General features: G+C 46.2%; 1 protein-coding gene across 2 annotated transcripts; it reads left to right on the forward strand.

The window, feature by feature from the left end:
• The first annotated feature begins 1,282 nt into the window (after nt 1-1,282).
• lmln (leishmanolysin-like (metallopeptidase M8 family)) lies at nt 1,283-19,450 on the forward strand. 2 transcript variants are annotated; one of them, XM_040147902.1, is made up of 17 exons: nt 1,283-1,519; nt 2,328-2,612; nt 3,797-3,900; nt 4,173-4,203; nt 5,106-5,188; nt 5,790-5,907; nt 6,525-6,703; nt 7,119-7,224; nt 8,691-8,785; nt 9,942-10,059; nt 12,572-12,679; nt 12,766-12,953; nt 14,448-14,580; nt 15,469-15,628; nt 16,935-17,065; nt 17,327-17,537; nt 17,892-19,450. In XM_040147902.1, the coding sequence occupies exons 2-17, from the start codon at nt 2,475-2,477 to the stop codon at nt 17,990-17,992; spliced, it is 2,004 nt and encodes a 667-aa protein (XP_040003836.1). In that variant the 5' UTR covers nt 1,283-1,519; nt 2,328-2,474; the 3' UTR covers nt 17,993-19,450. The 2 variants fall into 2 exon arrangements, with proteins under 2 accessions (XP_040003836.1, XP_040003835.1); XM_040147901.1 differs by lacking the exon at nt 1,283-1,519 and having other exon boundaries at nt 1,816-2,612; nt 17,892-18,012; nt 18,194-19,450.
• The last annotated feature ends 518 nt before the right edge of the window (nt 19,451-19,968 follow it).

Here is a 19,968-nt window from a genome sequence, read left to right on the forward strand (position 1 = left end):
CTTTATTTCTGACATTCTTCTTCCTAGTCGAACCCTGGCGCCTACATTACCCACATCGCACCTGGACCTCCTTTATGCTGCTGTTTTCACACACGCAGGAGCGCTGCACAACACCTGGAAACACACACTGAGGTGGAAATTCGGTGCCGTGCCGTCAATTGCTGTCGATTATTTTTCTGTCAGCCAGCTTTCAGGAGGACACTGACCTTGACTCGACTCACCACCATTGAAGGGGATTTTCGCCAACTCAGCCTCAACTAACAACCGACGAACTGGAATGTGCCCTTCATGACCAGAGTCCAAGAAGAGAGGATCAAACGAAGGGTTAAGGTACTCAGACGATCTGAGAGCAGCCTTTCATGAGTCCCTTAGACCTCAGAGACCGGTTCAATATTCAGTTAAGCTGGGCCCTCAGGATCTAATCACATTCGTCTCATCTCTCTGAAGTTCATCAGGTCAGGCTGTCAGACCGAGTGTGGGAACCGGCTTCAGACACGCAGCTATTTACAAACCAGCCCCAAGAAAGAGGAAGAGAAGCGCAGGCTTCATAAAAACAGCGTGTACATGTTGCTTTGATGGACTGCATGAACAGTAGCTGTACTGTTTACAGATATGTTGGTTAATTAAGGAGGTGTTGGACCACCAGATTCAGCTGGGGCAGTCCTGCTCTAACGTCCTCCGATATGGGTCACACATGACTTTAGAAATAAAATTAGTAAAAATAAATTGTACCTAACAAAGCTGTGAAATTTAAGCAGCTACACCAATCACCTGGAACAGGGTCGGATTAACCTGGTAGGGATATAAACTCCTGGGCCCCCTTTAAACCCAGCCCCCCCCCTCAACGCACAATGGTGTAGGTGTGGTTTAGCCTCCTCAGCTAAGGGGTTAAAACCCTTGGTTGAGCTTCATTTAAATCCACAGAACTACATTTGACATTCTAGTGAAGATCCAAAAGTTTCCAAAGGTACCATATCTGCCAGGTTGCTTGTTGGGAAAATGTGTATTAAATGAAGCACAAGACAAGTAGAAACTTTAATGTCATGGGACAGTGCAGCCATACGACACATGGAGTCTTTGAATGTTTCACTCGTCACACACAGTAGCTCCATTACAGAGCCTCTGCCTCACATGCTGCTTGTCCTCCATGGACTCTACAAGACCTCTGAAGCCGCAGATCCTTTAAGTCCTGAAGAGGTGGAGTCCATGTGGATCAGACTTGTTCCAGCACATCCCCCAACACCCTGTCTGTGGTTCGTGGTCTGCCCCCTCCCCCCTGGACCACTGTCAGCGGGTCCTCACCGCTGCTGACCGGGAGCCCCCCAGGATCCTTGGCCTTTCAGGCGGCCTGAGGATTTCTCCTGCATCCGACACGCTGTCTAGGAGAACCGACGGATCACTTACCGTCTGACATATGTGGACAAGACTAACACCTCAGATGCTCAGAGTGTAAAATCCCAAACACACATTTCACACTCAGACCGATAATCCCTCTCCGGGGCATGGCTGAATTTCGAAGGTAAGAAAGTCGCGTTTTCACTGTGTATTCGTTGATTCGTGGTAATTTAATTACCTGCAAATTAGCCCGGGGATATACACCACTAAAGCAGATTGTTACCTGAAACGACGAGGGCCACCCCAGTTTTAACATAAACATGTGCCCCTGTGTCGAAATGTGCACGCTACGAGCTCCTAAATAAACCTGAGCTCGAGCGGCGGAGTTATTCGGCCACGCTAAGATGCTTCCGCCTGGATCCGAGTGAGGCATCGCGTTAACAGACGAGCTTTGAGGTGCTGAGCTGCGTTTCCCCCGGGATTTTGTGTCGCTGGTTTCCGCTTTGGTTTCCGGGTCCGACCGCGACGGTTTTTGTTGTACGTGGGTGGTGCCCGCAGGTAGAATATCAGTAGATAATAAAAACCCGTTTATCTTAACGTGACGTAGTTGAATCGACCTTTCTCCCTCTTCTCTTGCTTTTTCTCCTCTTTCTCCCTCTCGGCCCGGGAGTCACCGCGAACCTCCACTCCCTGCATCCGTCGTTTCAAATTAAAAGCCCTCAGCAGAGCCGTGCGCCTGCATGGCATTGCAACGGCCGCAACAACTTGGCGGAAACACCGCCGTGCCTCCTCGCTTAGCTGACATCCGTACAAGAAATCCCCCTTTGAGTGATCTATCATGGCATCAAACGATCTTCGGGATGCCGGTGCTGTCCTTTCAGCCGACGGCGAGAAACAACAACCGAGCACCGGCCGCAGCTGTCAGGCGTACGTTTTACCTGTTACCTGCCGGTGCTACTGCTACTGCCACCACTGCTGTCTCTTCTCTTCAGGTTTAAATGTCGGTCGTATTCGCGGGATGATAAAATGTTCTGATTCACCCTGCAAGCGATGAATGAAACGAGCACCGAGGGGACCGGACCGGCGGAGGCTCTGTTGACTGCGGGCTGCCGAGCCCCGCTTGTCGGGCTGGACGGAGGATGGAGCCGAGGGTGAGCGGGGATGGCAAGCCGTCCGTGTCATGGCTCCTCCTGGTCCCTGCTCTCATCTTCTCCCTCTTGGCTGTGTTAGTGAGCTGCCATGGGACCTGCAAACACCGAGCCCCGCCTCCCGACGAGGTGAGCCCCGGTTCGTCCTGCTGGGTTCATACCAAGCTAAGCTAGCTAGCATGCTAGTTGTAACGGATCTGTATAGTTTCATTGTGTTTTAACATTTGTTGCTCGATACCCACTCGAGCCAGTCTCCACTAAGACGTGAACCGTTTGTTTTTGTGTTGTAAAAATACTTCAGCGTGTTTCCGTTAGCCGCCTAACGGGGATTAAATGACAGATTTACTGTATAGTTAGCAAGCGACGCGAAGCTTGGCTAACGTGAAGCTACTCCGTTGGTCTTGGGGTTGACTGTGTTTATGGACAATAACCATCATGCACAGTGTCTGTCAGACACATTTCACCTGTAAAAGCAGGAAGTTGCAACCGCACCGCTCGTCCATCAGTTTTTAATGTTCACCTTTAGTCTCTGTTCCCCTAGCAACAAGAGAAATGCCACTTCCAGGGACACTTCTTCAAAATAAAAGAGTCATGTTGTAAACCTGTACTTAAAACTAAAATCTAGCACCAAAATGGGCCCGTACACTCCGCAAAATTTTTGATGCTGAAAGTTGTTCTCCCAAAATGCAAACTGTTGAAGTCGCAATCTAAGTAATCTGTATATGCAGTTATTTTGTTGATTGTATAAAATGTAACTGCGCCATTTCTCTTTTGGATTAATAAAGTCTATCTATCTGTGTTTCTGATAATGCCCAACTAAAACCGATAGTGTTTGAAACATTTCACAGTTGAAAAATTATCCATGCTCTCCGGTGGACAAACTATGTTCTGGAGATACGGTTTTCAGTCATCTCCCACATAAATTTGCTGCAGGACATAATTTCTGTGCTGCAGTTTCTTGTCTTGTCCGTTAATGAGTACCCCAATACAGATAGACCTGTAATAAGTTAAGATAACATTAGTGATATTGGATTTTTATGACTGTTGCAACAATGTGTTGATATACCTTAATTTATTGGCTGTTAAGACACTGGCGTAGCCATAAACAGCCATTCTCATCTGATTATTTAATTATATATAGTAGCTCATTGAATATTGCGATATGCTGAACAGCATATTGCTATTGTTATGAATCTCATTTTCAGATTTTATCCATCTTGCCCAAGCTTAACCAGGAGTACTCTGGGTGCTAAATGAAAGAACCGGCCAGTCTGATCAGATCGTTTCTTCTTGTCTCTGCTGGGCTCTTGTAGGTTGTCCATCACGTTTACTTGAAGCCTGAGCGTTTGACTAAGAGAAGCTCTCCTGACGACCTTCAGCTGAAGATAAAGATCATCTATGACTACAGTGTTGACCAGTAAGTACTGCAGCACAACACTGCATACACTAACATATACAGGGATGTTATATGTACTGTATGAGCCCCTAAAGAAGACAGGACCATCGCCACCAGAGCCAGACTTTTGAGGGTTAATGTCAAAAGTTCTCAGTCATCAGCTGTTCTACAACCGCCTTAAAAACACCTCTAAAGCTGCAGTCTGATATTTTACAATTTCTCTACGATTCAGGCACCAGTGGTATCCACTTAGTGACTACTGTGTTCAGCTGATGTGATCTTTCTTTCCACAGGCTTCCTGCAGACAAGAGGAGACTAGTGAAGGTGAGGAACTCCTGAGAAGGTGATGTAGAGCTGCAAAAATGCCAAATGTCTGGATTTGATGCGTTTTCTTGTAATACATGATAATAAATTGAAATATCATTGAGTTTTTGACTGTTAGTAAGACAAAACAAACGTTTGAAGAAGTTACCTTGGGCTGTGGGAGATTTTAACAGGCACTTTTCACTCTACTCTGACATTTTAAACAAAACCATTAATTGATTAATGGAGGAAATAATCTGCTGATTATCAATGAAGGGATGTTTTGAAGCTTGGGTTTGGGTCCATTGTTCTCTGCCATTATGTCAGTTACTGCATCCAGAAAACAAACAGTGACAGAGGAAGAAGTGTACCTGGGGAGACAAGCAGGTGGCGAACCCACACACAAACCCCCACATCTCCTGTTAAAGAAAAGTTCTGTTTACATTCAGTGTCTGTTGTCATTCATGTGCGTCCTTGAGGTCTAACAAACCCGGTGAATGTTTTTCCTTCCTCGTAAAACATTTGCAAAACGCATTAAAAAATATACATCTTAAATTGTCCATTGGTAACATCCACGTTTGCTAGATCCAAGTGTTCTTCATTGTGTTGCTTGGCATATTGCTGCTTTTGTTGGCGTATAAATGCCAATAAGAGTTGGTCAACGGAATAGTGTGTCGTGTGTTGGCTGGACAGACAGAGACAGTAAGATAGTAAGGTGCCGGATTGTCCTTGGTTGGTGTATGTATATATGTGTATATATTACTTATATATATTACACACATATAGGGAGAACGTTGCAAAAATATTGCAGCAGTGGGGCTTCTGCTGATTTTGACATCACAAAGTGTTCAGACACATACTTTGGCTGTGGTCAGAGCTGAAACAGACTGAAACTATGTTAATGTGTGTGTGTGTCTCCTCAGGATAAACTGTTTCCTCAGGCCATCGACTACCTGCAGAGGGCTTTCAGTGTGAGGCGCAGGGTGGGGCCCGTGCTGCTCAGCAGGTATGTGGCCTGTCCCATCGCAGGGTTTTGAACTACAGTTTACAGGGGCTCACTACACACTGGGTCTCATGCGGGAACCAGTCAAACGAAGAAATTTTTACTTAAGTAAACGAGCTATTCAAGAATTTCTTTCACTCATTTTTTGAGAGTTTTCTTTTGGGTAAAAACTAGCATCAGTGTAGAACGCAAGAGAAATTTAGAATAAGAATACTATGAGGAAGAAGAGACAACCACACGCTGTCTTCAGTTGCTCAATAAAGAACATCTAATGCAACGTTTGGGTCAAAGACCTTCATCAGGTATGTGAATCAGAAGACTAAAATGTTCAAGCTTGAGGCTCGTTGTCTGGCTTCAGGTGTGGATGCTGTTTCCAGCCCTCAAACACGGTCCTCACTCAATACACTGAAAACGATGGAGATGTTCGCAAAAGTCTTGGAGCGCTAAGTCTCCGGGTCCAGATTTTGGGACGTAACTTTAGTCTTTGCTGCTAGATGGGAAGGTGGATGTTCAGAAGCCTTCTCCATCCTCCAGTTACTCCAACATTTCTAACCATGACGCAGAGTTCGCTTAACGTCATTGATTGTTGTCGGTGTCGTCTCAGACAATGTGCAACCAACCAGTACCTGAGGAAAAGAGATGACCCCCATCGCTACTGCCAGGACGCCTGCGCAGACGTCACCCGGTGCGGCCCTGTCATCGTACCACAGCACCACCTGCAGGTCAGGAAGAGCCATTGCACACGGATAATAAATACTGTAATAACACGACTAAGAGATTCCAAACATGCTAGCTGCCCCGTGAGGCTGTATCGAGGTGCTTTGAGGTAAATGCTACTGTCAGCAATCGTAATCTCGTTATCCTGGATGTTACATGACAGAACAGATGAGGGAGAAGAGGGGGAGTTAGGGAGGGAGAAGAATGGAGAAAGCAGCGTGGGAAAGGAAGGAAAAAGACCAAAATGAGGAGGCAGATGGTGAGAGGGACAGAAGGAGGTAAAGGCAGAGTGGATGGCTGAAAGGAGAAAAGAAGGTTATTGTTGGGATGGTAATGTCATTGTGGTTTTTGTTGACGCTGGGCAGGAGCTAATAATAGTGCTTCGGCCTCTCCTGCTGTCTGTTCTTACTGCTGAACATGTGGGGCTCACAGTCAGAAGGTAAAACGTCTTATCAGAAAGGATGGGCGCATGCAGAGTTTGTAGAGCGTGTAACGCACTCGTGATAATCAGTAAAAGGTTTGTCCGTCCTGACTGTCCGAGGACTTCTACCTTCAGATTAAGTCCTGTCAGTCTTTTACAGAGTCCCTTTGCTCACTCTTGTCTTGTGTTTTTCCCTCCTAGCAATGCAAGGTGTGCGGTGAGTCTGGGAAGTCATGTGGCCCCTCAGGACAGCCAGATGGCCCCGGAGTGGAGGGGTCCGACTTTGTGCTCTACGTCAGCGGTATCACCACAGAGCGCTGTGGACAGGAGAACATAGTGGCCTACGCTGCTTACTGCCAGCTGGAGGCAGAGCTGGACAGGTGGGAGGATAACACATGTAGGCGGCATGTTTTCACGTGTGTTGAAAACTCTTTCACACCGTATTTTCATTTCAGAAGTTGTAGTCTCAACTGTAAGGATGTATAGTAGCTGATTGTCTTTATCGTGTCCTGACCCCTTTGCAGACCTGCACCCCTTTACTCTAATTTGATGGCAGTTAACATGTCGGTCTCTTGCCTGAATGAAGATCCAGCTCACTTTAATGTAAAGGTCACAAGGGCGATCTGACTGTCGGACCTGGTTAAAAGCTACAGACGACAGCTTTAGATGGTCAGGGCTACTCATGACTCGGCACTGCGCGAACGTCCCCACCTGTACTGAAAAACAATTGTGTGTGTGTGTGTGTGTGTGTGTGCACATGTGTGTGTGTGTGTCTGTCTGTCTGTCTGTCTTCAGACCTGTAGCAGGCTATGCCAACCTGTGCCCTGCTATGATCTCCTCTCAGCCTCAGGAGTTTGAAGGGATGCTCTCCACCGTCAAACATGAGATCATCCACGCTCTGGTCGGTGCCACCACATTTTTCTTTTCATCTTCTGTCACAGGATTTGCTGTTTTTTCACTTTGTTTACAGTGTTTACAGTTCATGCTTTGCAAGTTCACAAGAGTATTGATAAGAATTAACATGAAATGTTATCCTAACCCACTTATGAGTAAAGGGCCGGTCACACCAGAATTCATCCAGACGTCTTCACAAAACATGTGCTTCTAGAGTCTTGGTGACGTAGAGTCTTTAGGAGGCTGGCCGGAGAACGGCTGTAGCTGGCAAGCTAACTGCTAACACGCTAGTGCTAATCAGTCACATGATCTCTCTGAGCTTCTGTCTATTTTCTCTGGACTGTGCCGTTTAATGTTGCTTGCACAGACGCATCAGGGTCAACGTTCTCATAGGGCTGTCACTTTTTGTTTGAAAAGGTTAGTATTTGAAGCGTAATCACTTGTTCGAATTAAACATTTACAGTCTATAAGCGCAACAGACCATGTGAGGTAGTTTGCCCTGTGATCCAGTAGAGGGCGCTCTAAAACTTCACTATCAGCTCGCCCCTTTGACCTTTCAAGCCAGTAATGTTCTGTTGCTTGCTATGAAAATGGAGGACACTCGTGAGCAAAGCCGTCCTGAGCGGACAGTCGCGACACCAAAGCGTCTGAGAAGCAGCGTGTTTGGGTTCTACACTGTAAATGGCGAAGTAGCTAACAAAGATAAGGGGTTTGTGGACTTTGTACTGGGCAGCTGTCTCACACGGCCAGAAGCTTGAATTCATTTGATTGAACTTTCATTCAAACGTGGTTCGAACTTGACTTTTGGAAGAATTGAGAGCCCTGCTAGCTCATAGCTTAAAGTATTCGTTACATGGGTCATTTTGTGGAGTGAGTGCTTTTGAGTTTAATGCTTTAACTACATTATTCTAATGATACTTGTGTACTTTTACTAAGGTAGGATTTTGATAGCAGGACTTTGACGTGTAACGGAGTCTTTCCACATTAATGTGTCGGTACTTTAACTTAAGTAAAGGATCTGAATCCACTGGTTATTGAAGGTGACCTTGGTAATCCTCTGTCAGTCGGCAAGCTCATTAGCTCTGTCGCCAACGGGACAATAAGATCACACAGTTTATTGAAAAGTTGTATTTGTACTTTTGACTTTTGTCTCCTAACTGTGTAAACCATTTGTCTGTTGTGGAGCAGTTTATACTCTGGCCGAGGAGCTTCAACACAACTGGATGGTGACACACGGCTAATAAGCTACGGTAGCTTACATCAAAGGTCATTACTGTTGAGTCGGCACCAACCTGTAAGCTACAAATTCACAGGGTTGTACCTCATCCCCGAGAGCAAGTCAGCTCCACTGGAATAAACCCATGCTGCGGAGACATGTCACCGTTGTTCAGAACAGAACGGATGTGGGCGATTTCTGTGGATGTAAAGGCAGACACCGAAGCTGAACCTGTGTGCTCCTTCTCTGTCCACCAGGGGTTTTCAGCAGGTCTGTTTGCCTTCTACCACGACGATGAGGGCAAACCTCTGACTCCTCGCTTCGCCAGCGGCCTGCCCGCCTTCAACGAGAGGTGAATACTGTGTGTGAGAAATCGTTTAGTCTGCTGCTGAGGGGCAGAATGTGAATCTGATCCATAGAAAGCTAGTGAAAAGTGATGTCAGCATTTACATTTAAATGTCCTTCAGTGTTTTATACCAAAGGAGACCAAAAAGACAAAAGAGGGAAAAAAACAGACCACGCCTCCTCTGGAGGGAGTGCTCACTTGGTTGTCAAGAGTCCTTTTAAATTTCATTCATACGGTTTGACTCATCATGTCCTCTGTGGAACAGATTTTCCATCTTTTATACAACACTCAGCAGAGCTAAAGCTGGACCTACAGGAATAATGTGTCTGAGTCAAAGAAACCTGCAGTTGGCTGTAAAAACTCGACTAGCTGTAGATTCACCGGTTTCAGTCACTGAAGGTTAATGTTTTAAAGTATTAGTTCAGTGTGTTAAAATACACTCATTCACTTTCATGCAGAGACGGTCAGACTGATACCACTCTCATGTCTGTAAAGTAGCTGGTTAGCTTAGCTTAACGTAAAGACCGGAACCAGGGGGAAACGGCAGCTAGCGTGGCTCTGTGCACAGGGAACACATCCACCTCCTGTGGAGCTCACTGTTACTGTAGCTCTCGTTTGTTTAGTCCGTAAAAAACCCGAAGAGTGAAAACTACACGTTGTGGTTCAATGGGGGGGGTCATGTGCCGGACTGTTTCTTGGGCACAGTTACTTCCTGGATCTTGTCGTCATAATGAGGTTGCCAGGCAACCAGCTGACAACTCCAGGAACTCATGCTAAGCTAAGCTAACCGCCTCCTGGCTGCAGTTTAGCATTTACCACACGGACATGAGAGTGGTATCGATCTTCTCGTCTAACTCTCAGCAAGAAAGCGAGTAGACGTATTTCCCAAAATGTCGAGCTATTCCTTTAACTTGCTGAAGTGATAATCAATAATCAGGAGTGAAAATCTTTCAGATATTGTGTAACGGGACACACTTTCAGACTTTTCTCAAAACACTTTTCTCCTTGATACATTCATAGTGTTGCCTTCAGTTGTAAACGGGGAGTTTCAGGCGCTGTTTGACCATTCGAGAGGCACAAGAGTCCTTCTCCAGCTGCTCTACTGTGCCAGCTGTCACTGCTAATCCTAACCCGAGTGTGTGTGTGTGTGACTCTCGCTCAGCCTGGGCCTGTACCAGTGGAGCGAGGCTGTGATCAGGAGGGTCAGCAGGCTGTGGGACATCAGAGGAGGGGTGATGGTCCGACACCAGGTCCACGTCCTCGTCACTCCTCGTGTCGTGGTAAGAAGCAGTTTGTGTGGGTCACTGCCGCTGATGCCAGTTCTTCCTGAAGGGTCCAACCTATTCCCAAAATAACCATATATGATGTTGAGCCAGGTCCACAGCTCTTCACAGTGTGTGTGAGCTGCTTTTCTACTTTCCTTTTTAAATATGCAGGACGATGGGTGCGTTTAAATGCTCTTCGGTAACCAGGTTCCAGTCGGCTCTCTGTTGACTTCAGACTTCTGGTTTCTGTAATTGTGGAAAGGGAATTTGTTTTACGTGTACACACGGATTGATGTGTCTAATCAGCTTTTTCCGTGTGAGCTTGTGGACAGAGACTTCAGACAGGGAGAAAAGACGGATGGGGGAAAGAGGAGGACATCACACGTAGCGATGCCTCCTAATGCACAAAATACCTGAATGCCAAGTCAGAGTAAAACTGAAACCAACTCAAAGTAGCCTCTGTAAGTCTCAATAAGTCTGTCTCCACAGCTGAACACGTGATTACAAGTACAGTTTTGCGCTATGAGGAAAAGCTGCGCTGTCTCTACCGAGCCTGTCCCCTCGCTGCACTGAAAAACATTAAAGCTCCGCTCCCTCTCAAAAAGGAGTTTTGCTTATTGTTCCTTCAGGTGATGCCGACTTCACTCTGCAGAACGTGTGAGTTTGGTTTCAAGTTTCTCTGAGCTTCACCTTAAGTCTCAGTTTAACACCTGGACGCACCGGCAAGATTTATGACTTCACAACTAGTTTACAGCCAATCGTAGTCCAGTATGAAACTCGCACTTGAGGGAGAAGGAGACTTCTTGTGTCCAGTGGTTAAACCTTGGAAATGAAACAGATTTGGACACGCATAGTTTCTTATTCAAAGCAGATTATATTTATATGTCTTAAGATATGTGTGGAGGGGACATACAGTATGTGTGTATACATCTGAATAAGAGGTGGGAAGGGAGTCTAGTGGAAAACGCTCACAGTGATCACATCTCTCTGGGTTAAACTGCTCACTATAAGCAGATGATGATTATAACCAGAGTTTGTTTCTCTTGCAGATCACCATCTAAGTGACTTTTGTATATTTATGACATAAATATAAAGTAATGAAAGGGACAGCTTCGCTATTTATACTGTATTTAAGATAAAGTAACGTAAACTGCGCCGTGGCGGGCAGGAGGGCAACCGGAGGGCATAATAACTCCCTGAGCCAGGGCGGTGTGAGCGTGCACAGGAAGTGCACGTTCTCTCTCTCTCTCACACACACACACACACACACACACACACACACACACACACACACACACACACACACACACACACACACACAGAGTGAACTTGTGTTGGGAGAGCAGGCTGGGATGGTGGTTACACACTGTGGCAGTTCAAAAACCTCGTACAGATAAGTTAGAGGAGACTCAAAATGACCCAAAATGGACACTGTAAGCAGACTACATGATCACTATCAGTTAATTATTTGAACAGCATTTGAACAGGAATGATTCTGCTCCAAGCTTTTTGATCACTATATCTGGGTTGGTCACTGTAATTGTGTTTGGACAAACATTACATCATATAAAAGATCCGAGCCTCATGATTCTGTTCATGTTAACGGTTTTACGATTCCAGTCTCAAAGCGACAACAGTCACTTGTTTTGTAAAACGAGTGCTTATAAAACAGAACGGGGAATTTGAAAAGATGAGGAAACCTTACATTTTTACCAGGCTGGTGCCTCCATAAATACCTCTGACGATAAAGACTTATCCTGACTTTTTGGTAGTGAACTCCAAAGAGCTGCCTTTCAGGGGAGACCAGGACTATAACGAAAAGTGTTCAAGCAGTAACCATTTTACTTTCTGTTTATTAAGGGGGAAAGATTTCAACCCAACACCACAGAGGAAACAGTTTAGAGGGAGTGTAGGAGGTGGAACTGTTACTGAAGTATCTGTAGTTTAGTTTACAGCTGAATATATTTGGATTTTGAACTTTTGGTTGAGTGAAACAAGTAATATGAGCTGTGGGAAATTTTGACAGGCAGTTTTCTGACAAGTCATAGACTGAACGATTCATTGAGAAAATAATCGACAGATTAAATGATAATAGGGCTGCAAGGATTATTTTCTTCATAAGTCTCCAGTTTGTCCTCACTTATCAATTAATCATTGTGTCAGAAAATGAGGAAAATTGCCTGCTATTATTTCCAGCAGGCCAAGGAGATGGATTCAGGTTGCTGGTTTTATTCAGCCGACAGTTCAAAACACAAAGATATTCAGTTGACAAAGAAAAGCATCAAATCCTCACATTTGAGAAGCTGGAACTTCTAAACATGTTGTACTGTTGCTTGAAAAAACCTAAAATGATTTATCGAATACCAGAGTGGTTGCGGATTAATGTTCTGCCAATCAATGAATCAACTAATCGTTGCAGCTCTAATCAATAATAATAATAATGATGATGATAATAGTCATAAGTTGCAGCCCTGGTTTAGTTGTTATTCCGGTCAGTGTCAGTTGCTGTTCTTCCCTTTGGCTGCAGGAGGAGGCCAGGAGACATTTTAACTGTCCCATCCTGGAGGGAATGGAGCTGGAGAACCAGGGAGGGACGGGGACTGAACTGAACCACTGGGAGAAGAGACTGCTGGAGGTAACCACACTTTGTCTCTGGGTGACCGTTTTGTAGTGAACGACTGGGTTTCTCCTGGTTCCGATCGCTTTCTTGTCCTCCCTCAGAACGAGGCGATGACGGGCTCCCACACCCAGAACCGGGTGTTTTCTCGGCTGACGCTGGCCATCATGGAGGACAGCGGCTGGTACCGAGCCAACTACAGCCTGGCTCAGAGGCTGGACTGGGGCCGCGGCCTCGGCTGCGACTTTGTCATGAAGAGCTGCAAGTTCTGGATGGACAGACAGAGACAGAGGTCACAATAATACTAATAATACTCTTGGTGTGAAACTTCTCTTCAGACGAGGTGTTTCTGCAGGTTTTAGACCTCATGATCCCAAAGAACATCTAGTCTGGTCCTTTTAAAGCTTGCGTCACCAAACAGACCCTTTAATATTGGGTATCTGCTGATGCTGAGAAGATCTGCATCTCACGCATTGAAATAACAGCTGTAGACGCTAAATCTGTCAGATCGTATTTTTCATCAGCTACTTGATCCAAACACTGAAGGTCCTGGTCTAAATCAGCTCCGTTTATAAGGTTAAATTATTGATCTGGTACCAATGAAAGTTTCACTGGAGAATGTGACGTGATGCGATCAGCTAGAGAGAAGGCGTCTCGCTCTTCGCGAGATTGTTGAAACTACAGAAACACTCAGTCCATTCTGGTTGTACAGCAGCGTAACAGGATGCTTCCGCCATCACAGATGATCTGTGGCCGAGTACAGACACCGGCTAGAGAAAGCGCTGTAGCCCAACAACAGCCAACGTTCAGCACGTCCAGTTACTCAGCGAGGCTGCTGCGCCGACGTCAGCGCCGACTAAACACGAGGAGCTGCTACCTGAATTTTTCTACGCTTAGCGTTGATTACAAGAAAGAAGGAGGAGGGATAACACGCTGGTTCCTGTCTGAGTTCAGACAATCCGTGTCTTTTAGTGTGGTAGTAGAGCTCAGGGTCACTCACCGGTGTGTAAAAATAATATTTCAACACAGGCTGATGCAGCAAAACACAGGATGGTGCAATAAAAAAAAGTCAGATCAGCATGTGCTTGGGTTTATTTTCACTGGTGGGATCCATTCAAATGTTTAAAAGTTTTTATCATTGCTAGATACGACGAGACAGATGAAACAAATCAGACCCAACAGAAACAAACCGAAGATACAAATGACATCATAGGTCAAAGACAGACAACAACCGGGTTTTTAACGCATCTGTGAACAGTTTGAGTGTTGTAAGAAAATGTGCGAGTTGCCGTCGGTGGCGTGTGATTTCTACGTAGGGCTGACACTACATCCTCTGCTTGGTGCACATGTACAGGTGCGTGTGTGTGTGTGTGTGTGTGTGTGTGTGTGTGTGTGTGTGAGCGAGTGTTCAGTTGGGACGTGAGCGCTGCAGCTCGTAGAAGTATCTTTGTTTTATTTCATTCACTGGCAGTCACCGTTGTCGGTTGATACGGGTTTTGTCACACTCAGGTTTTTTGTTAACTTGCATTAAAGCCCTCAGCTCACTTCACAGTAAACAGCGTCCTCTGGTGGTGACGACCACTCATGAATGCAAGAGAAACGAATGCAGAGAAAGCTGTTGATTATGCTGCACGTCAGCCTGACTTTATTTTTATCATCTGATTTCCTGTATTTTTGCCTGGTTAAACAAAGTCAGATTCATCTGTGTGATTTGAAATCTTTAAAGTGAAAGTGCCTCTCGTTGCCCTTCGCCCCAGTGAGGTTTGTGTTGTCTCTGTCGTCGCAGGCGACACGCTGTGACCCCGTACTGCGACACGGTGCGAGCCTCTCCCCTGCAGCTGACCTGCAGACAGGACCAGCTGGCTGTGGCCGTCTGCAACCTGCAGAGATACCCACAGGAGCTGCCGCTGGACTACCAGGTACACGCGCACTCACTCAGACGTAGGTGCTGATTCTGCCGGCAGAGCAGAGTTTCAACTGTGACCTTTCCTGGTGTCCTGAAAGTCTCCTTTAAGTTTCTTTCAATGATGTGAAAGTGCCTCGTTTTGCATCAGCTTGTGAATCGCTGCTGTCTGACCTGACAGGAAACTTTCACACCGAGGCCGTCGCAGCCAGACTAGGCCTTTCAAAAGGGATCAGCCTTTTGCAAGATTTTTTTCGCTTGTGTTTCATCTCTTTACTTATTGCAACCTTTCCTGATGTTTTCCTCTATGATGCTGCCTGTAGTATTTTGTGTAGTCTGACAGATACTGGATTTTCGAGGCCGATACTGATATTGATGTTCTGCAGCTCAAACAATCTGATAATGACATATTGGCTGGTAATATTTTGTTTCACATAAAGAAATGTAAAACCTAGATTGGCGTTTCTGTGCCGCTCGTTGCTTCTTTTTGGCCGACAAATTCTCTGATACAGTATCTGCAATCAGCTGATTGATATCAATCAGCTGATTGCAGCCTACCTTGGCCTCATCACGAGTGGTGACTGCTGCTGCGGTCTGCATGCTGACTCCCAGAGAACATATCTTAAGTCTGCCGCTTTCACGGCCCATTGCCTGTTGTCTCAGACATTGAGAGGAGGCGGCAGCTATGTTGGGCACACCCAGGGAATAATAAATTCCGTGCCTTTGGACACATTCGATCGTTTTTATTGTCAATTCATCTGCAGATTAGAGTATAAAATGTACTGTATATGACGCACTAGTGTCCTACTGTGTGTCGTCAAGCAATGTGTGGTTTGAAATAGGGTTTTGAAACGCTGTATGCTGTGGTCTGTCAATACACCGTGCGTGTGTGTGTGTGTGTCAGTATTTTGAACGGATCCCGGATGTGGCTGACGACCAGCTGTCGTTCTTCGGGGGAGCTGTGGAGATCGCCGACTACTGTCCCTTCAGCCAGGAGTTCAGCTGGCACCTCAGCGGAGAATATCAGAGGAACTCCTACTGCAGAGTGTCTGAGAACCAGCCAGGTACTTCCTCACTCTGCCGTTGGTCAGGTGTCCTTGTGCTCGAAACAAACCCTGACCACGACCGAAGGCAGAAGTGTATGTAGCTGAACGGCCACGCTCCACGGTGAATGCGGGTGAATTTTCACGACAAAAGATTCCAGAGAGCACAAAGCGAAGCCTGTCTGTCTCCCCCGGTTTCTTCCAGCCGCGTTGGTTTCTGAGCACGTGAGATCACAATGGATCGCTTCCCAACCGTTTTTGACTAGCCAGCTGCATCGGGGCGTCAGGGTCATGTCTTTTTCAAAGTTCAAGTCTGCACAAGGAAAAAAGTCAGTTTTTTTGAATCCCAGTCAGGATCAGATCAGAGGAAAGGCAACCGGCCCGTGACAGGCTCCCTAGATTTCTGAGGACAACATCCTGCTCACAATCAGCCTCCTTCAGAAATGTTTTTCTCACGATGCTTCCAATCGTTTTCTCTGTGAAGATTATTCATAAAAATGGAAGAAGGAGAAATAAAAAGAAATCCCACTAGAAACACAAGGAACCTCCAAGCTGACACGGCCACTATGACGTAGACTAACTAGTTTTAAATTACTCCGACTCTCAACATGACTCTAGATCATTTGCCATCAAACCGAATGTGATTTTAGTCATTTATTGTCAACACATATCGATTCATTAGTTAATGCCGACACCAGATACGGCTCCTAGTCTCCGTCGGGGGGTTCAAGCTTTTATTTTGAAGGTAGAAGGTGGGGTCTGACAGGATGACCCTTCCCTTCCAGGTCCAACTGGACAGGTGGCGCTCTGCCCTCAGCCTGAGTCTGTGCTCCGGGGGTTCAGGTCACCTGAAGTGGGCACCAGCAGCTTTGGCCATCAGATTATTCTGTCCTCCGTTGTGCACAAGTCTAATTCCGCTCTTACGAGTCCGTACCTGTGCGCTCTCAAAGGTCGACGCGCAGACTGAGAAGTGCTCAGAATCACTTTTTTGGCGTCGACATGTGCGGCCAGCCGTCACAGAGAGGGCAGGAGACGAGATAATCCTGTAACGCATTTTCAGAAGACTAGTCCACTTGTCCGTACACATGCATTATGAAAAAAGCCAAAAAGAGCTTTTCACCTGCACACAGTCGGCCAATCAGCGCAGAGGTGGGCGTGAATGTCCGACTGTGGGTTCGGGAAAGGTCAGACACACCTCGCTCAATTCACACGTCGGAAAGGTGCGTGTGAAGTGTCGTTACTGTCACTAAAAGGCTGTCACCAGTCTGCATGAATAGAGTGAATTCTGTGTGTGCGTGTGTGCATGTGCGTGTGCGTGTGCTTTCAGACTTGTGGAGGAATTACGGAGCCGAGCAGTACGGACCGGACTCCGTGTGTCTGTACCAGAGGTCAGCGTTCGTTATGGAGCAGTGCACCAGGAAGATGACGTACCCTGACTGGGGCTCCGGATGCTACAAGGTGCTGTCAATAAAATTCTCAACGGGTGGAACGGTTTTGTGTGAATCCGCGTCTGTTGATCGGTGAAGACCCCGTTTAAAATCAGTTAGTGTCCGAGGACTCGCCTGCCGGGGTGGAAACATACAGACACAGGAAAGAATAGAATCCACTAAATATCGGCAAAGTCTGGATAGAAATGTCCCCCCCCCCCCCTCCCCCTCTCTCTCTCTCCCTCTCCCTCTCTCCCTCCCTATCTGTCTCCCTATCCCCCCCCCGCTGCAGGTGCTGTGCTCAGCTCAGGGCCTGACGGTGTTCGTTCAGGATCGCTCCTTCCTCTGCGTCCGTAAAGGTCAGCTGCTGAGCGTCAGCGTTCGAGTCAACGACTGGGTTTACAACGGCGTCCTGATCTGCCCCGCCTGCGCCGACTTCTGTGACGACTGCCCTCTCCCCCACCAGCTCCCGCCCGTCAATACCTCCAGGAGTAACCCCATTGGTCAGTGTCGCACCTCCTAGTCTGACGTACGGGATGTTCGGCTGAGGCCTTTCTTATTGGCACAAGGAAAAGGATTGGATAGGAGAGTATCTGACGCTGCAATTTAGAGTCTGGAATTTTATTTTTTTTCAACACGACACCAGCAAAGAAAGACCTGCAGTCAAATCTAGAGAATCGTGTTTTCATTCCAAATAAAACAGAACAAAGTGAACACATTTTACAACACGTGTCTCTTTGGATCAGTATTTATGATCAGAAAGACTGTTGACACAACGTGGAATTCATTCGGACCAATTGCGTGTCATTCTAACGTGGTTCGAACTTGATGTTTGTTTGTTTGTTTGTTTGTTCCAGACCCCTGCTCCAGTTGTCCGGGTCTGGCCATCGCTCTGTGGCTCCTGCTGCTCCCCCTGCTCCCCCTAGTGGCTGGACCGCTGCCCGGCCACTGCAGCTGATAAAACACTAAAACACCAAGGTAGCTGGGCATTTTACTGACCTGAACACTCGCCTGCAGGCCTCCGTGGATTTGGGCTGCAGACGTTTCCTGTGTTTCAAAAAGCCTCTTCCTTTTTCTACTTTTTGCCCTTCCTTCTCCCTCACCTCTTTTCTTTTCCTCGTTCTTGTTTTCATTTTTCTCTCCATCATTCCTTCCTCAGGACCTCCACTCTTTCATTCCTCTTTTTCCGAACTGAGGATGAACTGTATCTTCGTCTCTCATCACTGTCAGGGATCTTTGTGCTGAAGCTCCATTCAGGTGTCAGTCCAGTGCAGCGTACACTTTATCTTCTGGAACCTCCGGTTTTTAACTTCAGATCATTTCTTTGGCCCGAGACGGCGGACTGGACACTTTCCGTCTGTTTTTTTGGCCCATGGTGCAGCAGAAAACCTGAAGGATTCATTCTGGTTTCCTCCAAGAAAATTCACAACTTCAACTTGGGATCATCCTGCTTCATTAAATGACTTTTTTTTTTCTCTAATACCCTCGAAGAGACATGAGACTGAAGATCACGAGGAACCGACCGTGGATCATCCCAGTTCGAAGCCAGTTTTCTTTGTCACCGCGGCTTCGTAAAAAGTTGGATTGCAGGATTGTTCATGACAGTTTAGGAATTAGAAAGTCACAGGTATATGTAGGGCTTTAGGGCTTTAAAGCTACTTTTTATTGTACTTTTAAGCTGAAAGAGCAGTCTTCTTCCTCTGAGTGAAACAAGATAGGGATCTCTGCAGTTTGGTGACCCCCGGCGGCAGCAGGAGATAACTGCTTCAATCTTTTTAAGTTTGACGGATCTTTTGGCCAGAAAACCTGTGCTGTAAATATAAATGTGACACTTTCCTGAGATGCTTTTCCTGTGTTTTAGAGGCAGGCGGGGGTGAAACTGGTGGAAAAGGTCTCCCAGCCTCCTCCTGACAGGTCACTACTTTAAATTAATTACTGATTCTTTTCCTGAGCAAATTTCATGTCACATTAAGACAAATGGGATCAGTCTGTGGCAGTTCAGTCGCAGGGATCGGCCATTGTTGGAATTTAGTGATAAGTCCGGTGTGTTTTCATTTAAGAATCTGTTGGTACGTCACTGTGAGATCCACACACAGACAGAAAGAACTGGGTGCTTGGGTCGTCGGGTCCCTTCTAAAGTTATTATGTATATTGGCTAAAATAATACCAAAAATATGTTTAATGGATGTACACGCTAGGGATGTCCTGATCCTGATCTGGGTCCTTTAATATTGTGTATCTGCTGATTCTGAGTCAGATCTGACACTTACAGGTATATTCACATAAAAGCTTATTAAATATAAGCATTTTATATCTATATAAAAACACACATAATCACACACATTGAAATAACAGCTCTAGATACTAAATGCGAGGCTTCCTATTTTTCATGAGCTCCTTGATTCAAGTACTGACGTTCGCGAGCTTAAATTATCGGCCCGATATGAATGAAAGGTTATCTGGAAGAATGTGACGAGACCCGTCTCACTCGTTGGATTTGTTGGAACAACAGAAAAAAACATGAGTGGAGCCTCTTCTCTCTCTCAAATGATCTTTTGTCAAGTTCAGACACAAAAACCAACTACAGACAGTTTCTTTTTGCCAGTCATCAGTTAGTTAACATTAATTAGTGGCAGCTGATATGAGCTGCGGCTGGAGCCGCTTGTCATTTGAAGAAGTGACAGTGACGTCAGCGCTTTGTAAAACTGAGCTTTAATAATCACGATTAGCATCAAAGTTCCAACCTCAGCGTCTGAGCAGTGTCACTCACTTTAATTTCCGCCCCCACATGTAGTAAAATGCTAGAACAGCAGGCTGAGGGGGACGAAGCACAGCAGAGCTCAGTAGAGACAGGATCAGATTTTGATCCGCTTTATTTTAGCCAATACCGCCCCATCGGCTCAGGACATCTCTCGTACATACAAAGCGTAGCCA

This window comes from Xiphias gladius, chromosome 16 (assembly GCF_016859285.1).
Source record: "Xiphias gladius isolate SHS-SW01 ecotype Sanya breed wild chromosome 16, ASM1685928v1, whole genome shotgun sequence".
Classification (NCBI taxonomy): Eukaryota; Metazoa; Chordata; class Actinopteri; order Istiophoriformes; family Xiphiidae; genus Xiphias; species Xiphias gladius.

Coding starts and splice junctions, on each gene's coding strand:
- lmln (XM_040147902.1), top strand. CDS start 2,475: ATGGAGCCGAGGGTGAGCGGGGATGGCAAGCCGTCCGTGTCATGGCTC. Junction 3,901..4,172: donor TATGACTACAGTGTTGACCA/GTAAGTACTGCA, acceptor TTCTTTCCACAG/GCTTCCTGCAGACAAGAGGA. Junction 8,786..9,941: donor CTGCCCGCCTTCAACGAGAG/GTGAATACTGTG, acceptor ACTCTCGCTCAG/CCTGGGCCTGTACCAGTGGA.